The following is a 22,536-nucleotide window of genomic DNA, read 5'->3' as shown; positions in this document are numbered from 1 at the left end:
AATGTATATGTATGAATCAATATGTGCTTTGGCAACAGCATGTCTTTGTTCATGCCAATAAAGCAAATTGAATTGAATTGAAATTGAGAGAGAGAGAGGGAGAGAGAGAGAGAGAGAGAGAGAGAGAGAGAGATAGATAGATAGATAGATAGATAGATAGATAGATAGATAGATAGATAGATAGATAGATAGATAGATAGATAGACAGATAGATAGATAGATAGATAGATAGATAGATAGATAGATAGATAGCAGCTGCCCCATATGTAGTGCACTTAACATAATGCACTAGCAGTGAACAAAATAATTTACACCTTACTTTGAGTAACTAGATAGCTAAGAGGTAGCTTTGTAGACAGACAGACAGACAGACAGACAGGCAGGCAGGCAGGCAGACACGCACGCAGGCAGGCAGGCAGACAGATAGACAGGCAGGCAGACACGCACGCAGGCAGGCATACAGACAGACAGACAGACAGACAGACAGGCAGAGAGACAGACACACAGACACACAGATACCCTCTTTACCATTAGCAAATGGTGCTCGCAGCATCTTTGCTCTGACCTTGAGTACCCCAAGCCGCTGCGGCTAATCTACTCTCCATCTACATGGTTCTATAAGCAGGAAGATGAAGATTGTGTGCAGAGGGGGACAGAATGGAAAATTTGTCAGGGTGAGAGATAGAGATGCATTTCTAATGGGAGGCTTATTTGTGCGTAGAGTTACATCAGGACAGGAGTGTATAGACATGGGAATCATTGTATAATCCCTTTGCTGTTTTTAAAAAGTTTCACTCGTGTTTTAGTTGCTTAACTTTTGTTGCAAGTGTCCCCCTGGTGTTTTGCGAGGGTGGTTTGAAGTATCTATATTTGAAGCCCTTATGTTGTGGCTTATATTCAATGGAGCGATGACTCTGAGGTATTAAGTGGATTCCCTGGCTCACAGCTCTAAAGACTCTCAGACAATAATGGATGCACCAGTAGAGAGCTTCAACAATCGTTACAAGGAAGAAGATGGGACAGTGCTGTTTGAGAGCTATGTACCACCCTCTCGAGATGCGATACACCTGCCTACATATGTCCTGTACCTGCTCATGGCTGTCTTCATTTTGCTGGGTGTTCTTTATGCAATCATTGGCCACCTCATCACAGACCTCTTCCATGACTTAACAGGTTTGTTATTGTACTGCAGGTTCTTCATCATTAAGAAGGTGCTTGTTCAACATAATAAATACCTCTTTCTTTTCTGCTATCCAGACTGGTTGTTTGGGGAGCAGCCCGAGGAGGTGGTGGTAAACTACTGTGAGGCTAAGGATAAGTTCATGGTGGACTGGTGCCCAGAAACCTCCCCTGAACTGGAAGCAATGGCCCGGGCTGAGGAGGACAAGTTAAATGACAGGGATTTTTTTAAAGCTCCTGTCATCTGGATCATCTCTAACGAACCTCGGGGGAGCAGATCTGGGTCCCGTGTGGTCTTTGAGAAGAGGACTTCAATGGGAGGAGACTGAGGAGGAAGAAGCTGACATTAGATAGAGACATGATTTTGATGCAAAACTTTCTTTTTTACTGCCGTAATTATCTGCTCACTGAGTAGTAAATTGAATTGCTGTTTGTGGTTTTGCAGCCTCAAGGGGGAATCTCGTGTGTTTCTTGCTTGTCTTATGAGGCCATCTAGTGTCTGTTGAAGTTATTACATCTAAATGAATGACAATAAATGGAGACTACATTATACCACGGAAAGGTCAGCGCAAGTTTATTGGTTAGAATTAACAAAACAAAACAAAGTATGCCTTGCCCCTTAGTTGCTGAAGTTTGATTTAAAATGTTGATTCAATCATCTTTTAGGCCAGTTTTTCTTTCCTCCAATGACTGAAGAAAGAAACCTACCAATTGTTGTATGGGGTTGAAGCTAGCTAAAATTTTCAGTTTTGACCGTATACTGTACATGGTTTTGACACGGTTTTCATCCGTCAAAGCAACACTTTATTCCCCGAAGTAGAACAGTGAAACGTTAAAAATGCCAATAAAATTTTTACTCAAACCTGTGCAGAATTTTTGTGAAAAAAATAAAGTTCTGTTAGTTAAGCTAACTATTCCATGTCAAGGTCAAGGTTCAAGGTTACTTTATTCGTACCCGTAGGTAGATTTTGTTTGCAGTGAGTCAGCCTCCTTTTAACATCAAAAGAACAGACAGCACAAGACAATACATGACAAACAAAAGTGACAAAGCGCTTAGTGCTTAAGAGTTAACCCTGAATAAAAACAATAAAAACAGGAAATGAGCAATCAATAAGAACCAAATCAATAAAAACAAGATAGACATAAAATCAACCATTGGTCAATAAAAACAAGAGAGACATTAAATCAACCATTGGTCAATAAAAACAAGAGAGACATTAAATCAACCATTGGTCAATAAAAACAAGATAGAAACAAGATAAAAGAAAGAAAGTGCCACCAGTAAAAAACAAGTTAAAAAGGTCCATAAATACTTAATAAATAGTGGAGAACTTGTTTATAGAGAATCATGCTGTATTAGTATGACTTCTTTATGTAATTGATGGCTGCTGGAACAAAGCTGCTTTTATATCTCTTGGATGAGCATGCCGGGACCTTATACCTCCGTCCAGATGGGAGGAGCTGAAATTCAGGGTTTAAAGGGTGGGAGTCACTGCTTAATATTGAACCAGCCATCCTCTGTAACTGTCTGGTATACAGGGCTTCTGGATATATCTGTGACTCCCCAATCCGCCTGCTGGACCATTTCACAATTTGATTTAAGTAATTTTTGTTTTCAAAGTCAGATTCCCAAACCATGAAACAAGACAGAAAGATACAACAGATTCAACAAAAGCACAATAAAATAAGGTCCGAGCTAACCAAACATTTCTGATCTGGTGTCACACAGACTGTATATTAAAATAAATTGTCAGTGGTGGTACACATAAGGCAAGTGTATCAAGAGTAGATGTTAGTGAAGTTCAGAGCATAAATTAAATAACATTAACCACTTACATTTTTATTTTTTCTTAACTTTAATATTTTCAAAGCTCCGGTACGAATTCACTGGATTATAAAAAAGACAAGCCTATGAAACAGAAAATGTGAAGTACTTTCTGCTGTGTTACAAACTCAATAAATGACAAGTTAAAGTTCTACAGCCGCAATGACAATTCTTCTAAAATAAGACACCAGATGAGCTCTGAGCTGGTTATGTGCACCATTCAGAGAATTAAGCAATAAAGATCCAGGCGGTAAGGTGGTTAGTTCACCAGAATGTATATATGTATACTTGTAATGTAGAGAGGCTATCAGTCTTAGTTTATATCTCGATAATCATTGTCATTGTCAGTATCTATATATGAAACGTTTACTTTCATTTTGTTCTTGTCAAGAAGCCAATATTAACTTATTCATATGAATGAATGATTAGTGATATTTTACAAAGTGATCATGTGTCTTGTGTTAAACATACAACCTTGTACTGCTTTATGTGATAAGGAACATTTAAGAACAACCAAAGTTTTTGAACAAAAATGTAACATACGTAGTATTGTTACACTGTCACTCATGCTGTATGACCCTTAGTTTGACAGTGAAAGCCTAGTTTTTGGATACATTTTACTTTCAGTTTCAAAGATTTACACATAATGTTATCAAACCTTATTTTAAGTGAGGTCGAACCCTTTGTACTATCAGCTTAAAGCTCCTGTGAGGAGTTTTTGACTGGTCATAGAACATAATGAAATCAATACTAATTAAATTTTTTGACTTACAAAAGCAAATGTGACTGTTAAAGACATGATTTAAAATGTTTATATTATAGTTTGTATTTCTGCAATTGCTGTGAGTGGGTAGGTAGGTGTTGAACCAGATCGGTTGACAGCTTGCTAAAGAGACACCCTTTTTTATGTTTTTTAACAGCAAATACTCATAGCTGTTCTCTGTTAAAAAAAGCAGGATGAGATTTTTTTTTGTTGAAGAAAATGTGAATGTTCAGGTCAAGATCAACAAAAAGACACCATGTACATCATTTTCTACGGCAGGGGCGTCAAACTCATTTCAGTTCAGGGACCACATACAGCCCAAGTTGATCTAAAGTGGGCCGGACCAGTAAAATCATAAGATAATAACCTATAAATAATGAAAACTCCAAATGTTTCCCTTTTATTTAGTGCAAAAAAGAACAAGTATTCTGAAAATGTTCACATTTAAAGAACTATCTTTCTACAAAAACAGCTGTTGTATTTTTTGCCATGATGAGTCTCATAGTGGGCAGAATATTTTATTCTTTAAGCCCTGAAACCTGCTGCGAACACACCAAACACACAGGTTACACAGTCACCTGACACAGAGTGTAATGTTTACTGCAAAAGAACAGAGAGATTATAGTAATGTACAAGGTAAACTTGACTATTATGGACCCCTAAGCTCCAGCAGGAACAGTGTGCTTGCTGGACAGTGTTGTATGCAGCAGTGTAGTGGTAGTGTTAGTAGTTAGTGTATCATCTTATAGTTCTCTAAAAAGTCTTTATGAATCTCAACCGGATTATGCAAACAACAATAATCTATTTTTTCACTTTGAGAAAAAAAGCACCATTCAGGTGCACTCCGTCAGTAATATGATTTTATGCGACCCCCAGAGGACAAATTTAAAACAGTAGTTACTTTTATAAAAAAATAGCTGTTAATGTCTTCTCTGTGATTTTTTCACTTTGCAAAGTCATCTCGCTGGCCATATTGGAACCTCTGGCGGGCCAGTTTTGGCCCGCAGGCTGCATGTTTAACACCCATGATCTACAGGGTCATCAAAATCAACACAAACAGAAAGTCTCTGTGCTTTAAAAAAAAAAAAAAAAGTAAAAATGCATATTTTCATATTAAAACCTGTGTGAATGACTATCTGAATTTACACTGACACATTTTTAAGTCAATATGTAATTTAATGTTTTATTCATTTTATTTTTAGGTTATGGAAATATTAATGTATGGCATTGGTCACAAAGGTCAAAGACCATGCCTTACTTAAGGTGGAATATGTGCTCCAGTTAAAGGACCATACGTGGGCTCCATCTGAGCTTGCAGTGAAGAAGTGTGTCCAAAGGCCTAGTGGAACATATTTTCACTCATGTGCAGTTCTTTCTGCTAAAAGCTCCACATTGATTCATCTGTCTCTAACAAGATTAACAGTCCTTCTTTACAACCTCTTGCTGTTTCTGACGGGCCAAAGCGAACCGTGACATAATCTCATTAACTGTGTTCCACGTATCCCCCCTACTCCTTTAGATGAGAACCCCCAAGTCAATAGGGTCATTGTCTTTAGAAAGATTAATCAGTCGTCAGCTACTGCAACTTTAAGGGAAATGATGTTGTAGCAGATGAATGAACTAAATGACACCGAGGCTGTCTGCGACTCTGAGACCATTTCTTACACATCAACAAATTCAGAGAGCATTATTTTACTTTTAACACATCTTCCTCCCCATTCAGTGTTTGGTGGTGGGTTGGGTGAACAGCAGGAGGTCTCCTGTGTGGAATGGGATGGGATGGGATGAGATGAGGTGGGTGGGAGGGGTGTTCTGTAACCATCCCCGCTTTCATCCTCACACACCCCCTCCAAACCTGAGCGCTGTGCGTGCGCGCTGCGTCCACCGCGTACAACAAGAAGATGTCCCTGAGTAGTCGTGTTTTTATCTGAGGAGGAATAATGGACGGGAGGTTTCAAGGCATGGGTGCCCGATGATCAAAGCAAAAGCATTTATGGATTGGAGCTCATCGCCACCGGAGCAAACCTGGGGAGAGTCTGAGAGGTGAGGAGAGGTTTTTAGACGATTGTGTTCTGGGGGACATTGCAGCGGAGGGATAATAGCAAACCAAGATATAGGCTGGCCCGCGGTGTTGGCTAATTAAAACCGCCTGTGAGGGATATTGTGGTTATTTGTTCGTGTGTTGCCATATATCAAATAGTGGTCGTTCATACACCAGTATATTAAAGGCCCTTTCCCCTCACAACCCGTGGCTAATTTACACACAGTAGCCATCTGCCTGTTTTATGGATCAGTGGTTACAACCAATAAGGCCACTGGCGATGAAAATTTTGACTACGATGGCTTTTTACCTTTGGATACAAAAAAAATACCCTCAAATTTCGGAAAATACTCGATTCAGGTGGCACATTTTTTACCTATATTGCATAAAATTGCCATACAATGCGATGCAGTTGCAAGTATGCTATTAAAAGGGCTACATTCAGCAATGTGATACTTAATGTGGCAAGAGAAGTATTCCTATATTGATCCTATAATAAGAATCTTCATACACTCAAATATCGCGAGACCACAAACAAACGAAATGCATGATTTATAGTAATGAAAACGTTCAGACTACATCATCACCATCAACGGTGAGTATTCACACAGTGTAACAAATGACTGTGTATCCAGAATGAGAGTAGACTCTCACAGTCACACTTCCTCCACGTAGTATCATATTGTATGTTGGTTACTGCATTACAAACATCACAAACACACACACACACACACACACACACACACACACACACACACACACACACACACACACACACACACACACACACACACACACATTTGAATGTACAGTGTATGACTCCTTGTCCATCACAACAATGCAGCATGTAAACTATTCATCCACCTGGTGTGCTGTCAATTCTCTGGCATGCACCAACTGTACATTTTCTCACAATGCAGCTGTCAGAGGGCACATAAGGGAGACCAGAGTGGGCGCAACATATGCAGCCCTATATAAGTAATGGCTGGGCTTTTAGTGATGCATCCTGTCTGCAGTGCACAAATTGTTCTAATGTAGGGTATCTAAATGGTTCAATCTGTGGTAGCACACCCTTGTCATTGCATTATAGCCAGATTTAGGGAAGAATAATCCAGTCATGCAAGTACTCCTAGTTCTGTTTGTTAGACAGCCAATATTTGGGTATACTAAAGGCCTGAATGATGAACCCTGACCCCCTCAGTGGCTCCTTTCCCATTCTTTCACCCCAAATCTGTCCTCCTGTTCCCTGCTGGGACTCTCTGGTGACCCCATTGAGGTGCTAACGAGACCCTGCTGTTAAAATAAAACAATTGAAGTGGCTTTTTTTTAATTTCCAAATGAACACTTTGCCTTTTCAGAGTCATAAATCACATTCAACATGATATTTAAACTGCTGTAAAGGTCTCATCTTTTATCTCATGACTTTATCTTTCTCTCTTGCTCCCTCTCGTTCTTGCGCGTTTGCTGACAATGCCACTTCTTTTGTTTTCTCGTTGCAGTGCTGCAGAAGAGCAGACTTCATCAAAGCTCACAGATCACATGACAGGTACATTGCTCTCATTCACAAATCATGCTATTAATGTTGTTATAACCATAACCTACTCATACAGTTTACTTATTCCATTTTTCCTGTGATTTTTTCCCCCTTTGCATAGATCTGTGTAGCGATGAAACAGACAACTCTCCTCCTCTCAAGCTTCACACACTCAAGCAGTTTGAACAGGTGAGAGCTTTAATTTTGAACTCTCATTGAGTTTAATATGAGTGACACTTCCTTGTCCTTCAATATAAAGAGTGGTACTCAAGTGATTATGTGCCCTGTGAAAATATGCTCTATGGTGCCATCTTGTGGCTTTGTTTTCTTCCTACAAGAAATAATGAGCTTCTTTGGTTAAAAATGTTTATTTTTTTTGCCACTGAATATGAATAAAACCAGGAGGGTGTATTTTAAATAGCAATGCTCATATGAACAATATCTAGAACACATTTTTAATCTGCTACAAAGAAAAGGAGAACACCTGCTGTAAATAGTATCTGACAGGAAACACCCTGAACCCCCCTGGTAGTTCAACTCTTCTCTGGCTCCAGCTTGGCCCACTTTAAGATTTCTCATCAGTCCCTGCTGCACTATTTTTGACATCGTACCTGTGGGTATTTTCCAGGACAAATATGTTTTTCAACTTTATAATGTTTTGTAGAAAAGTGTTGGAATGAGAACGGGGGAAAAACATTCCCTGACAAGTATTCCAACATTTAACAAAATTATTAATAATGGATTTAATGTTTTATAATCTCTGAGAGAAGTATTTCATTTTAGATGGACGTTATATGTTTAAATCAATATTGATGCACTTTCTTTGATATCAAATATAAGCGTGTTGCATCCACGGATACCTTATGTTTTAATGATTTATCAATCTGCTTATGTATACATGGTGTATTGTTGAGTTGTTCTGTCTATAGCATGTCAAAATAAGTGGAATTTGCTATTTAACAAGCTGTGACCAGCAAATGTTTGACAATCTTGCGTTGAGATGACTGAAACAATGAATCGTCAGAAATAGTTTTTTGTGTAGTTTTTTTATCAGTCAACTTATTCAATGGACATACAACTAGACATTTTGAAAGATAAGATAAGAGTAAATATTTGCCGTTAGACAAGGAAGGAAGGGAATCAAATGATAAGTGAGTTTAGAAGTGATTTCAGCCATGGCTAAAGAAAGGCTAGTTGTTTCCCATTAACAGTCTTACTGCTGCATTAAGGTTACCACCTCCTTGTTTTTTTTACACAACCAACATTTTTACATAACAATATTATTGATGCTGTCATCACACCCTTAGCAAGAAATTGAGTGATTCTCTCAAGTATCAATGCTTTGACAAATTATTGGGAGAGCAATATCCGTACATAAAGCTTGTACCATGTTTGTTGTTTGAGAACTATGAATGAACTCAAATCTACGGTGGCCCTGAGAGCTCAAAGCACTGCAACTTGAGAAAACACATGCAAAAAGACAAAAAACACAAGCAAATTAAGAAAACATCTTCATCAATTTGACAACACATACGCAGCATTTAGAAAACGTGCTGCAAAGACCACAACACAACAGAAGTGTTTCCAGAGGACACTTAGAAGTGATGCACACAATGTTAAAATAAATAAAAAATTTACTTTTTAATCTAATTTTCCAACACCACTGACGGTAAGAGAGCCTTAATAGTATTGTGACTCAAAATCTGCGTCAGCGAAAAGCGTGTCCGGACGTGTGCATCACTTTTAAGTGTCCTCTGGAAACACTTCCATTGTGTTGCGGCCTATTTGCAGCGCGTTTTTCTAATGTGTTGTGTTGTGGTCTTTGCAGCACGTTTTTTAAATACTGCGCATGTGTTGTCAAATTGATGAAGATGTTTTCTTAATTTGCTTGTGTTTTGTCTTTTTGCATGTGTTTTCTTAAGTTGCATTGCTGTGAGCTCTCAGGGCTACCGTACAAATCAGCAGGCTATGGTGTGTGTAGGAAAAGACGGAGGTAACAAGAGCAAAAGCAGGACAAGCATCATTCACTGTTATAACATCAAAGCTCCCATCAGTGTCTGATGAGGATTCATTCATTTCTATAAGCGTCTCCATGTGTAGTTACAAGGCTTCTTCACTGGGAAAGGGCTAGGCAGACATATTGTATAGACTTTGGTGTCGATTGAATGCAGAAGTGTCAACCAGGCTTTAGATGTTCCAAAATATAGACTCAACCTGTGATAAATGCTAATGCTTCCCTGCCTCGTCAGTACACTCATTCTGGCATTGTCCTAATGTGTCCGATCATTGGAGCTCAATCCTCTTAACTCTATCATACGTTTTATTGCTCAGTCCAGCCTGATACTATAATTGCTATCTTAGGCATAGTATGAGATCAAAACAAGAACATTTCAGGAACCAATCTCAGAATTTATAACTTTGTTAGCTCTTAGACTGATCCCTCTCCTATGGAATTCCCCTCATTCCCCAAGCTGGGCTTGTTGGCTGAGAGATGTGATGCATCAGCTTAAGCTTGAAAACTTAAGACAAGGGAAAACATGGACTTTATTAAAGTTAAACTAATCACACTCATTTTTTGTGGGTACAGTTTCCAGGTTTAGGGCTGCTGCTAATGATACCTCACAATTTCTGTCATTTTTTCTTTTTTTATACATAGATTTTAAATTCTGCAGAATAAAATCATATTTGAAGCACAAAGTGCTGTGGGACAACTTTTGCAACAGTAGGTGCCAGTGATTAATAATTTGAAATTTAGGTCATGGGCACAAAAATGCTGTTCGTGGACACAGGCCCTTAAAGCAATGTTTAACCTCCTCTGACTGGATACTATTCCCTAGAGTGTTATCTCATGCTGCACTTGAAACACAAATGGGCGATAAATCTCTGAAATAACCAGACAGTCATATACACACTCCAGATCAGAATAAAACACCAGTGTTGCACTATGTCAGTCCCTTTAATGTATTTCTGGAGTTGGTGCTGAGCCCTGTTAAAACAGGAGGTGTCACCAACCAGTCATGTAGTCTGAAGTTGCTTTGTGAAAGGTAGCACCAGGATTCATAGCAGGAGTCATTCACTGTATATGTTGCAGGCTCTTGCATGTGTCACTTTTACACTAAAATAAACACATTCTAACACACTGCACACACACATTTACACTCAATCATGACTATCTGTTAGTATTTAATGAGAAGCTGAGACATGAGGGTGTGTCTGTGAGTTTAAAAACAACATATGCACATGATGTCATTCCTGATGTTATGTTGAGATTCCCCCTGGCGCCTGTCCTATCTTTGCTCAGCATTATTTAGCATGTAATGTAACACCCACATGTGTAAATGCATGTTCTGACATGTTTCAGTCTCTTTATAAAACATATTAGTCATGAAAACATTTTATTGTTGTTGTTGGCACAATTAAGTGGATATTGTCTTCCTATCTCAAATTTCCTGTGATAATTTATCTCTCTGAGGGACATGCAGGGATTCACCGCTCTGTGAGATTCAGGACATCTCCCTATTAATAGCACTGTGGTTCACAGCTCCAGCTCTCCTATTTCAGCTAACTTTTAGTCATACTTAGCTGCTCTGCTTCCACATGCTGGCTTTGTCAGGGGATATTCAAACTTGAAAGAACTTTTAACCTTTAATAGTTGAGTGTAGCACTGTGTAGATGTGTTGCCTTCCTAATGTCAGACTATTTTGACTTGCACCGTGCTTGTAGCAACAGAAATGGAAGAACATATTAAAACCACAAGCGGATATGAGCGGGCCCTCGCACAAGCACAGCCTGGTGTGCGCCACCGCTTTTTTAAATTTTTTTTTTAATTTAACCTTTATTTTACCAGGAATAGTCCCATTGAGATACAAAGTCTCTTTTTCAAGGGAGTCCTGGCCAAGACAGCAGCATAAAAAGTTTCACAAATAGAAGAGGACAAAACATACAGTGGCAAGTAACTATTACATTTATTTATAAATTAGCAGTGTTAAGCTTTCAAACATGTGCACAAGCTGATCAGATCATCCTTTATCCTAGTTTTGAAATCCTCCAATCGAATTAAACAGTCCAGTTTCAGGCGACCCGGAAGCTCAGACCAAGAAGAGGGAGCAAAAACATTAAAAGCACTTTTACCAAAGACAGAGCGAGTCCGAGGAATAACAAAAAGAATTTGTCCATGGGACCGAAGATGACAGCCACTGACAACTTTAGGAGTCCATAAGGAGCATAAATAAGACGCCAGCTCCTGGAGTATGGCTTTATAAAGAAAGACATACCAATGCTCCATTCTTCTGTTGTATAAGGAAGACAAGCCGACCTTCTCATACAAGATACAGTGATGTGTGTGGAAACCTAAACCAGAAACAAACCGCAATGCAGCATGGTACACCGAGTCCAACATTTTCAGAGAGGCTGAGGAAGCATGCATATAAAGAACATCACCATAGTCAATTACAGATACAAAGGTTGCTAGAATGAGCTTTTTACGCGCAGCAAAGGAAAAGCAGCGTCTGTTTCTATAAAAGAAACCCAACTTCACCCTCAGTTTTTTAGTAAGACTCTCAATATGATGATTAAAAGAAAGATTTTCTTCTAAGAGAAAACCCAAGTATTTAAATGTTGGGACACATTCGATTTCCTCATTTGTGGAGGTGAAAATCTTAGAGTCATTTTTCACCGTCCTCTTGGACTTGGAGAAATACATCACCTTATTCTTGTCGGCATTTAAAACCAGCCTTAGTTTACAAAGATTAATTTGTACTGTGTTGAATGCAGCTTGCAGTTTGCTAATTGCACTTGATAAGGACGACGCTGAAGAGTACAAAACGGTGTCATCCGCATAAAAATGAAACTTTGCATCCATTACATTTTTACATAAATTATTGATATAGATGACGAATAAGATAGGACCCAATATGGACCCTTGCGGGACACCATTTGTTACATTCATATAGTCAGAAGCTAAGCCATCAACCCTGACACATTGCTTCCTACTGCTCAGGTAGCTTTTAAACCACTGAACAGTTTTCAGCGCGAACCTGCTTGATGTGGAAGTTTTGGTCCTGATCCAATATTGTATGTGTATTGTACGCATCCACCTTGAACAATTTTAAATGTTCAATGTGTCTACTACAGAATGTGCTTGGTTTGGACTTGATCGGAGAAAAGGCCTAGGGCAAGATCTCTTAAATACGTACCCCTGCGATCAGGCAAAAAACTGAAAGAAAAAAAGATGGCTGACTTCCTGTCCTGTTGGGATTTCACCATGACATTAGGAATCTTTTTTGTAGGTCTTGGCCTGAAAGAAATGGAAAAAAAATGTCATGCATGTAGGTTGAACAGTGCTTAGGAGGTGTGGTGCTGGAAGGAAGGTGGCGCTATTGAGCCACTTTTGAGACTTTTTGCAGGGGACCACCAAAATATAGAAATTTTCACCAATCCTGATGCATGTGCAACTTTTGGTGAGTTTTGGGGCATGGTGAAGGCTCCAAAAAGGCAATTTACTTGGGTAGGTAGAAAGAAAGAAAGAAAGAAAGAAAGAAAGAAAGAAAGAAAGAAAGAAAAATCTTACAATAGGGCCTTAGCCGAAAAATAAGTATTCAAATGTATCTCTGGGACCATGATTTACTCAATGAAAGCTGTACCTTTTCATTTTGTCAAAAAACGCTAGATGGTGCTAAAAAAGTAGTAGCCCATGAAGTTGTTGTGGTTAACATATTAGCTAACTGTTCTAGTTTCACATCCAGTTGAGTCAAAGCAAACATTCAAACTTTTGTTGCTCACCACCAAACTTCACCAAGCTTCTTTGTGACTCATCTCTAGTTTGTTTCACCACATTTTTTAAAAAAATCCAGAAATGTAGCTAGAAAAAATGTGAATCTCCTTATTAGCAAGCTTAAGCTAACTGTTAATGTTGAGTGTCTACTGTTTGAGAGGCCTAGATGATGTTAATTTTTCAACTTTGTCACCAAAATAAGAAGCAAAAAGAGACAAAATGAGGGATAATTAAGAAAATGCATTTCACTGAGTATAAACTTATCTTCCAAATAGACAAAAGTAAGTAGACAATTATAACTCTTGGCTGCATTATAAGGATGTAATGTATGCCTTTTTTCAAGGTAGTAAAAATACTCAACTACAAAATGTACAAATTGTTATTTTCCTGAAAGATGAAAAAAAAATATTTTAAAAAAGAGTTTGGAATGTGAAGTAGCATGCCCAAATAATACAATAACAATATTTTTGGCTCATTTTGATATTAACAGGTTACAGCAGTATGAACATCATTTAGAATTTTTGCAGCCCTTAGTCGGAAAAAAATTGGTTCTATGACGGAAAACTTCAATTTTCTAATGGATTGGATAGCTTGAAAGCTGTCTCAACTCTGTCTGATTTAATTTAATTTAATTTAATTTAATTTAATTTAATTTAAAGCTCCTGTGAGGGATTTTTAAGTCGTCATGAATATCACCTACAAAAGCAAACAAGACCATCAGAAACTGGGTTTTAGATTGATTGACTGCACACTGTCAAAGCAGCCTCTTTTTACATGTCCCACAGCAAAGATTTACAATAAGTGAGATGTTTGGCTGTAGAAAAAAAAAACAGGATGAGATTGTTGTTGAGAGAGAAGCTTTTTACACATCTTCAGGCCAAAATCAACAAAGGTTGGATGTTCTGCTTCATCCACAGGGTCCACCAAAGTGACACAAACTGAAAGTTTCTTTCATTTTTATTATCAGTAGCGATTAACTGATTCCTAATGTTACCATTAAAAGGCCACTGTGTGCATATGTTTGTTATACCTCTTTAAACCCCTTCCCTAATTAAACTTTTCCACTCAACTGAGAGGATTCAGACAAATCAAACAGAAAGACTCCAACATCTGACCCCTGCCCTTTCTCCTCATGCTCCTGTTTGTTCCTTCGGCTCTCCTGCTTAACAGTAGGGTAAGAGTTCCCTTCATATCACAACCGCCTGTGAGCCCTGAGCCTCTTCACTCCCCCTCCTCCCCCTCTTCCCATGTACCTCCCCCCTCTCTTCTCAACTTCCACACTTCTCCCCTAGCAGTCTGGGATTCCAGGGATGTCTCCTGCAGTAAAATAAGCTCCTGTCCCATCCCCTGACAGACCAGAACACACCATGGAGCTGACATGGCTACACCTCTGAGCTCCCGGGCTGCAGAGTTGCCCTCTGCACTTAGACTTTAGTGTGTGTGTGTGTGTGTGTGTGTTAGATTTAGTGTGTGTTTGGTTTTATTGGATGGTGCCCTAAGGACCTATTAGAGGCTAGGATGCCACTTTGTAAATTAGTTGTTTGTTTAGACACTATGCTGTATTGCAGAAGGAGCCATCATGTCTAATGGATACTGTCTCTAACACATGGACATGCCTTTGTAGTCCTTTAAAAATGGACTCTATGTTCCTCCATGATACGGAGAGATCGACTTTTTATTTCTGACCAATAATGGACATGTGGAGCCGTGTCGTTGCTCTCTAATGGACATGTCTAACGGTTACCGTACTGTGTCGCAGCACCTGAATGACCTGAAGAAGGAGAACTTCAGCCTCAAGCTCCGTATCTACTTCCTGGAGGAGAGGATACAGCAGAAGTATGAGGAGAGCAGCGAAGATGTCTACCGCACGGTGAGTAAGACACCTCTCAGTTACATTAGGAAATTAATGCACACCTGATTGACTGGCAATGAATGGGATGACGAGTGGGACTAAAGTGGTGGTGTGTGGACTTCCTCTCTGGGGTCGAGGGTCATAACTGTAGAAACACACTGATCAGGAATAATTGATTTCACATTGTTGAGGGATCTAGCTGTGATTGGTTGATTGGCTCACCTGTGTGTTAACAATCAGAATATGGAGTTTTTAATTATCATACAATTCTGTCTCTAGAGTGTTTCCTTATGTTTTAGTCTTATTGTGTATCCTACTGTTTATACAGTGGATTTGATGGTGATTGTATGTCTGATGAACTGCACAACAAATGTCCCTGTGCTTCATGCCGAAATAGATCTGAATATGAATTTAGCTAACCTGACAGTGCACAGGTATGTTATCCCGAGTAGCCTCACTGGTTCACTTGCATTGTTTGTTTGCCCAGCTGTCGCCCTGGTCTGTTGGTTAAGGGGATGTGACCTGCCATCTGTTTGTTTTACCAAGTGTGTGTTTTTAGACATGGCTGCACAGGGGAGGGCTGCACATTCTTCGTTTTGATTTAATTTGTTGGTGCCTAGATTTAATCTGTTTTTCTGTGATTTTTTTTTTCTTATTCCAGGACTTGTAAGTTATATTTTATGCTCCCAAGTAAGACAGTGTATTTAACCCTCCTGTTATGTTTGTTTCTCTGGAACAGCAATAATGGTCCAGGGTCAATTTGACCCGTGGCATATTCAATTATCCAAAAGTGTCAGAACCCCCAGATCCACTTTTTTTTTTAAATCTAATTTTTAACTCCATTACTAACCATTTAAATCAAGATTTAGTCCATTGGTGTTCTTTAATTCTCACAGATCATGGTTCAATGAGGTTAACTCACTCGTTTTTCATTAAAATGAATGTGAAAACTTTTTTAAATATACATTGGAAAGCCCTAATTATAAATATATTAGTTTTACATGACATAGATTTTTTTAAATTTTATTTTAAATTTTTAAAAATCCAGTTCCACCTGAAAACGCTAAAAGAAATTTCAGCAATATGTTGTTAATAAGGTATACGACAACACAGATTTAAGTTGATCCTTTTTTTTTTAGAGCCATTATCAGGACTTAATATTGATCCTCATCACCTTTATTTAAAAGACTAAAATATGACTGTAGAACTGATTATCATCAGTGTCAAAGGGCTGAAGTTATCAATAAATCCATTGTCAGAATCTGTTATCCACATGTGCACTAAACACACAAAGACAACACTGCTGCTGATAAGGACATTTTAGGGTGTTGGACCTCACATGATTGCTCTACGTTTAAACAAAGTGATTTTTAATTCCATGGCAGTGTTTTTGCTATCAGGGAGTACTTTCATTAAGAAACCTGTAGTTTGGCTTGAGTGTCTGAATTGCATTCAAATTCAAGTTGTGGTTTTTTATAGCCACTTATATGGAGACAACATTAGTCTTGAAGACTTTTTAATTATTTTGTTAAAGTAAAAAAAACTTTTCTCCGTACATCTCTCATAATTCGGTCACTTAGCCAGCTGTATAACATGAAATCCTGGACTCTGTACATGCACTCTTCATTTGGCCCCTCTTTCAGTTTGCAGCTATTCATTTATGCAGATGCAGTCCAAGGGGGTAAACTAATGTTTAAATCCAACATATGCACAAATTTAATCACCCTTATTTTCTGTACCAAAGAGGACAGAACAAGTTAGTAGCTAATGAATTTAAGGTAGAGTTGGATTTAAATGTTACTTGACAGTTTCTGTGAACATTTGGATAATTCCCATAATGCTATCTTCTGAAATGCTTTGTGACTGAATGAAGTGCTGATGTCAAAAAAGGAAGGTTAAGAAAAAGGATTGTTTTGTTTTTGATACTGAAACTTAGTTTTTCTTTGTTCTCTGTCAGCATGTGCTGACAATCTTTAAACAATGAGTGCTGACTTTATTAAATGAGACGTGGATTATGAGATTCAGACCTCCAAGGCCAGTAGTCCCGCCCTGCATTTAGGACTGGGTTCAGGATCCAGTCCCAGATTTACTGGGTTCCTCCTGTGTCGTTAAACCATTACATCAAGTTTTTTGAAAAAAAATAATGCCTTTAGTTTTTGCATAATATGACAAACAGAAAAGGAAATATCTTCATTGGAGGGGGAAAAAAGTATAGCATTGGCTTGAGCCGTATATCATCAACTCGTCCTAGCTTCTCAAATGTGAAGATGTTTTTGCTTTTATAGATCATTGTTTTTTGAAAAAAAAAACACCCTAAAATATTAGAAGATGTAACTTAAGACCGTTTTCTTGTCTCTATTCGTGTTAAGTTTGGAATTCTGCTGTGTGTTTTGGTATTTGTGTGTTTTAACTTTTCACCAAGAGTAAGATTTCTCAGTTCAGCTTTTCAAGAACAGCTGGCTTTTAAAACTCTTCTCTGTATCTCTCCCTGCATGCAAAATTCCTTCATAAACCAACAATTATTTGATATGAGAAGAAGAAATGGACAATCTTAACATAGCTGCAGTGATTACTTTAACATATCTCATGTCACACAGAAACTGAACTACAATCTAATCCTTGTGCGTCTCAATCTCTCACTGTTCTTGGGTGAAAGTTGATCAGTCTGATCTCCTTTTTATTGGAGGCTAAATCTTTGTTCCCTAATGTTGTTCCTGTGCAGCTTGTTGCTCTGTCTGTTGAGAGTAAGTGTTCCCGGCCTCTCTCCAAATCATTCAGTGTAATACAGTACAGATAAGGTGTGAATGTTGGTCCTGAGCACATAGTGATCTCACTCAGAGCTCCACAGACACTATTTATAGATCAGGCCTGAACGCACTGATTTATTTATCACACAGATTCATATGAGTGGAAAATGTCACAAGTCATCTGTCAGAATACACTGTTAATGTAGAGACATTTTAATGTATGACTGGTGGTTGAATAGTAGCTCTAGATCGATTAAGAGAAAATGAAACATGAATATTTTAGAAATTACTCAAAAAACAAACATTAAAAGAGCCACAAAATACCTATGTATGTGTGCAGATGACTCAACTTAATGATACCTGGGCCTTCATAGTGCTGCAGGTGTGTTTGGTCAGTGGTTGACAATGCTGTCAGTTTTTTCAACTCAGTTGTCTCTCTGGTCCGGTTATTAGGGGATCTGTGTTGCTGAGGGTTGATGGGCCAGCGGGGCCAGAATAGCAGGTGTGCTGTGATGTCTGTCTATATTTAGAGCTGTTTTTCGTGACGGGAAAATGTCTCTCTTACTGTAAGCCAAGTTGTTGACACACGCACACTGAATGGGATACATGTGCCTCTTACTGCTGTGCTATATTATTCAACATTAGAGCTTTCAGGCAAATCACTGAGCAGCTTTTACTATGCAGTGAATGTCTGCTCAGAGTTACATAAGTTGTAGTTGCTGCTGCGTTACTTTGTGCTTTGTGCAGCTGAGTTCCTCATTTGTCAGAATAACACTTGTTATTGATATTGACTTTATATATGTGTCTCTTAATAGCCTCAAAAATGTAAAAAAAAAAACAACAAAAGCTTAAGACTAGGGATAGACCGATAATCAGCCGGGCCGATTATCGGCGCTGATATTTAACATTTCGACGAAAATCTGACGGCCGATAAGAGATCAATTTAAACTGGGTTATCTTGGCTCAAAATTCACTAAATTAATTGGCAGAAATGACACCGTCTGCAGAAACCGTAGCCTAGCTTTCCTTCCATTTCTCCTGCAGTTTCTCATTACAGGGGACGAGCTGAGCAGCATCCATTGTGCCCCCTACAATTACTAGTGATTAAAAACTCATACAACCCCACTTCAAAAAAACTGAAATACCCCCATAAAACAAAGATAAGTGAAAGATTAACATTTCAGTTATAATGGCATTTTGGAAAACTTTATTTACTGTAGAAAACTTTAGAGAGCTGTTTATTTGTTTAAGTTTTCATTTAACTTTATAAGACATGCTGCTGAGCCTGGGAGCTCCCTGCACTTTGTGTTAGAATTTTAAAACAAAGATGTCTATTGTCTAAGATAAAAAACAACCTTTGACATGTTGCAAATCTGAAAAGCTGTTTCATAAACATATGCTTAAAGGCATTTAAACAAAGTTAAGTGTTGGAGTTTTATTATTCAAAATTTTGACGCCAATATTTTCCCTTCTACTGCAAATGAATATCGGCTCCAAATATCGGTTATCGGCCTCCCTGACTTCTAATAATCGGTATCGGTTTTTCATTTTTTTTGAACTAGCTGGAATCCAATCCACCAGCAGTGAAATTGTGACAATTTAAACCATTTAGAAAAAAATGCATTTCTGAAGCTTGCAGAAAATCTGATGATAAACCATATCATCCTGGATTCATGGATACTGTGGTGGAATAAGTTCATTATATGAACGCTTTGATTCTTAAATACGTAACAAATTGATTTGGACTGAAAATATTTGAAGTTGCAGCACTCACCCGTTCAAAGATAACTAAAATTGTATTGAAATACTAAAATGTTTGGAGATGTTTGTCCCTTTCAGTTTGGCAATGAGAAGTACATGTGTAAGAACTTTGTGCTTTGCTCACGTGCAGAGAGAATGTGTGCAGTAGCCAGCAGTATGTGTGTGTTTGTGTGTGTGTGTCACATTCGTGCCTTCATGATTATGCCTACGTGTGGATATCAGTCTGCAAGTGTTTGTGCACGTGCAGCTCAGATCCAAGTGTTGGGACAGAGGAAGGTCAACAGGCAGAGACGAATGCGCTAAGGTGCAATCAAATATTTCAGAATTAGGGGGAGAAAGAGAGAAAAGAGAGGAAGAAGAACAGAGATAGAGCAGCAGCTAAAACAACAAAAAAAAAACGTGTAAGAGAAAGTAGACAATTTGAGGTGATAACATGTGCTAAGCTGTTGTGGTAAAGGTGATAAAACCAGTGAGAGCAGCCATCTGATCTGACTGAGTCCAGCAGACAGACAGATGAACTTTTGTATTCCCACTCTCTAAGGTCAGAATGGAAAAAATAAGCCCCTCAATTCACACAATTTAAATCCTCCCTCCTCTAGTCCCAATGTAAGAGCCTGGAGTGGCCCCAAAATGTCCCCCATGGACCTGGGCAGGTAAACAAACTGTGGAGTTTAGCCTTTAGCCTCAGGGCTGGAGTAACTGAGCTGCCTCGAATACTCCAGCTCTAAATATAACCATCATGAGTGCTCGGTCAGATACTGATGATACACAAGACCAAGCAGCTCTGAGTCTACACAGCAGTCAGAGAGATCAAGCAGTAATGAAGACATGAGGAAGACGTGATGAAAAGGAGAGCAGTGAATAATATCATCAGGATGTTTTCAAAACCCTTATGACCTTAAAGTTATTGATACAGTGTCCTTGAATCAGTGTCAAGTACACCAAACTGACTTGCCCTTTTTGAAACTATAATAAGACACTTAATTGACTCAGATAAAGTTATTGGTGCTTTGTCTCTGCAGTACAAGTATCCTCAAACTGGTCCAACTCGTCAATACTGACTAGGACTGTGTTCATATAAAAGGAATTCAAATCCTTTCATAAATGTATATCCCATTATACTCATACTTAACATGATTTCAAATACCACAAACTCCATAACCTGAGAAAAATAAAGATATTAATTTCATTTTGTTTAAGAAATTGAAGAAAAAGTTAAAATTAAACATCTCTTTTAACAATAGCTCAGCTGCATCGTGTAAGCCATGACATCAAGCCAGCTTGCACCCTACCAGGACCCTGAAACGGGCTCACTCAAATTGAACACAGCCATTTTTATATGAACCCAAAACCTACAATAGGCAGAGCCGGAGTCTGTGCAGTAGCAGTGGTAGTGATGTCCCACCCTCTCTGCCATCTAAATCACTATGTACTGTATACAAACAACAAAGATCCCTCAGATCTGGACTCTTGTGTTGGGTTGGAACAGACGCTCACAGTTATGGAAAATTCAGTGACTGTTGTGTTGTGTTAGTGTTTGTTACGTTTCCCCCCATCTTTCCTCCTCTACCATGCTAATCATCTCGTTTCTTCGACATGTTTTTTGATTTTATATTTGGACCTATGTCTCATATGTTAACATGAAGGGGGCGGGTTTATGACCTGTACTGCAGCCAGTCAGTAGGGGGAGCTCCAAACGTTGTGGCACCATAGAATAAACTATAATTAATGGATCTGTTTCTGAAGCGCTGTTTTGAAGCCAATCGTCAGCGAGAGCCATATTGGAAAATTGGAAAAAAAGAGGCGGGCTTTGATCCTCCTCACCAACAGCTACAGTGTTCCCACCTGTCAATCAAGTCAGCTGTGCCTCTCATTGGAAAACTCATAATCTTAATATCTTTGATACTGTGTGCCGATCGAGAAATTAGCTATTCAGACTAAACTCATTTCTTGTACCAGGCTGCAAACATGTCTATTTTTGCTGTTAAGATTGGCGAATTTGAATTGGTGTGTATGTGGTTTCCGGTACCTCTGGAGCCAACCTCAAGTGGACACTCGGGAAACTGCAATTTTTAACAAGACCACATTGGCTTCAATTCTCACATCTTTTTATACTGTCTCTTTGCAACTGTACAACACACCTGTTTCCTGTTACTCTGTCTGATTACACTCCTCACTGTCCAAAAGTGGAGGCCTAATCAGCCAATTAAGTGAAAACACCTGGGTGGGCTTTATGTTTATCATCACACAGTGTATTGAATAGCTCTTACATACTGCAGTTTGAAGGTGGGATATTAACCCATGTGTTTACGAGCTGTGTCTCTCTTTTGATTCACAAAAGCATGGTAACTTTGTTTATTGTCCACATTTGGTGTTGATCCATGTCTAGTTTTTGTTTAGAGAATAGATGTTCAAATGTGCAAGGTTTGGGGCCATGTGATGTGTAATGATGATTTGACTTCTTTTATCTATTGCAGAACATCGAGCTGAAGGTGGAAGTAGAGAGCTTGAAGCAGGAGCTCCATGAGAAACAGCAGTTTCTGGATAAAGCCCTGTAAGTCCACAAACATCAATGACCTCTTCCCTTTGTTGAAAAAGAGCAAACGTATCTCGATTTTATAAAATGTTAATATTGGTGATTGAAAACATAAACTGTCACAATTTGTAGTGACAAACTATATCATTTTACTTGGTGATGAATTACAAACTTAACATGCAGCCTCTATTTATTACAAATACCTTTCATGAACAGCCTGTTCGACAAAATACTCCCAGTAATTTCCTTGTTGACTTTTGCTGTATATAACTTGATGAATACAGTACTGAGTGTCCTGGTAGGCAGATGCACCTCCTTCTATGGGTGTTGGCTTGCAAGGAGTAATTGTGTCCCTACCAGAGTTATAATCCTCTACATGTCCCTGGCTTACACCTCATATCTCTAACAGCTCATGTGTCCTGCAGCAGCTGATAGAGATAAAGCATCACACGCAAACTTTCATCGATGTCAAGTGCAACCCAAGCTCAAGTGCAATTTAAACCCCTGACATGTTACAGAATTCTT

General features: G+C 38.7%; 1 protein-coding gene across 1 annotated transcript; it reads left to right on the top strand.

Moving 5' to 3' along the window:
* Positions 1-5,629: 5,629 nt before the first annotated feature.
* Positions 5,630-22,529, top strand: LOC117827408 (CDK5 regulatory subunit-associated protein 2-like). The gene is made up of 6 exons (XM_034704007.1): positions 5,630-5,810; positions 7,308-7,354; positions 7,464-7,531; positions 14,875-14,985; positions 21,953-22,029; positions 22,421-22,529. Exons 1-6 carry the CDS (start codon positions 5,740-5,742, stop codon positions 22,509-22,511), a joined length of 465 nt encoding a protein of 154 aa, XP_034559898.1. The 5' UTR covers positions 5,630-5,739; the 3' UTR covers positions 22,512-22,529.
* Positions 22,530-22,536: the final 7 nt, after the last annotated feature.

The sequence above is a fragment of the Notolabrus celidotus genome, chromosome 15 (genome assembly GCF_009762535.1).
Source record: "Notolabrus celidotus isolate fNotCel1 chromosome 15, fNotCel1.pri, whole genome shotgun sequence".
NCBI lineage: Eukaryota > Metazoa > Chordata > Actinopteri > Labriformes > Labridae > Notolabrus > Notolabrus celidotus.
The sequence above is the reverse complement of the archived record's forward strand: the minus strand, read 5'-3'. Positions and strand labels throughout refer to the sequence as shown.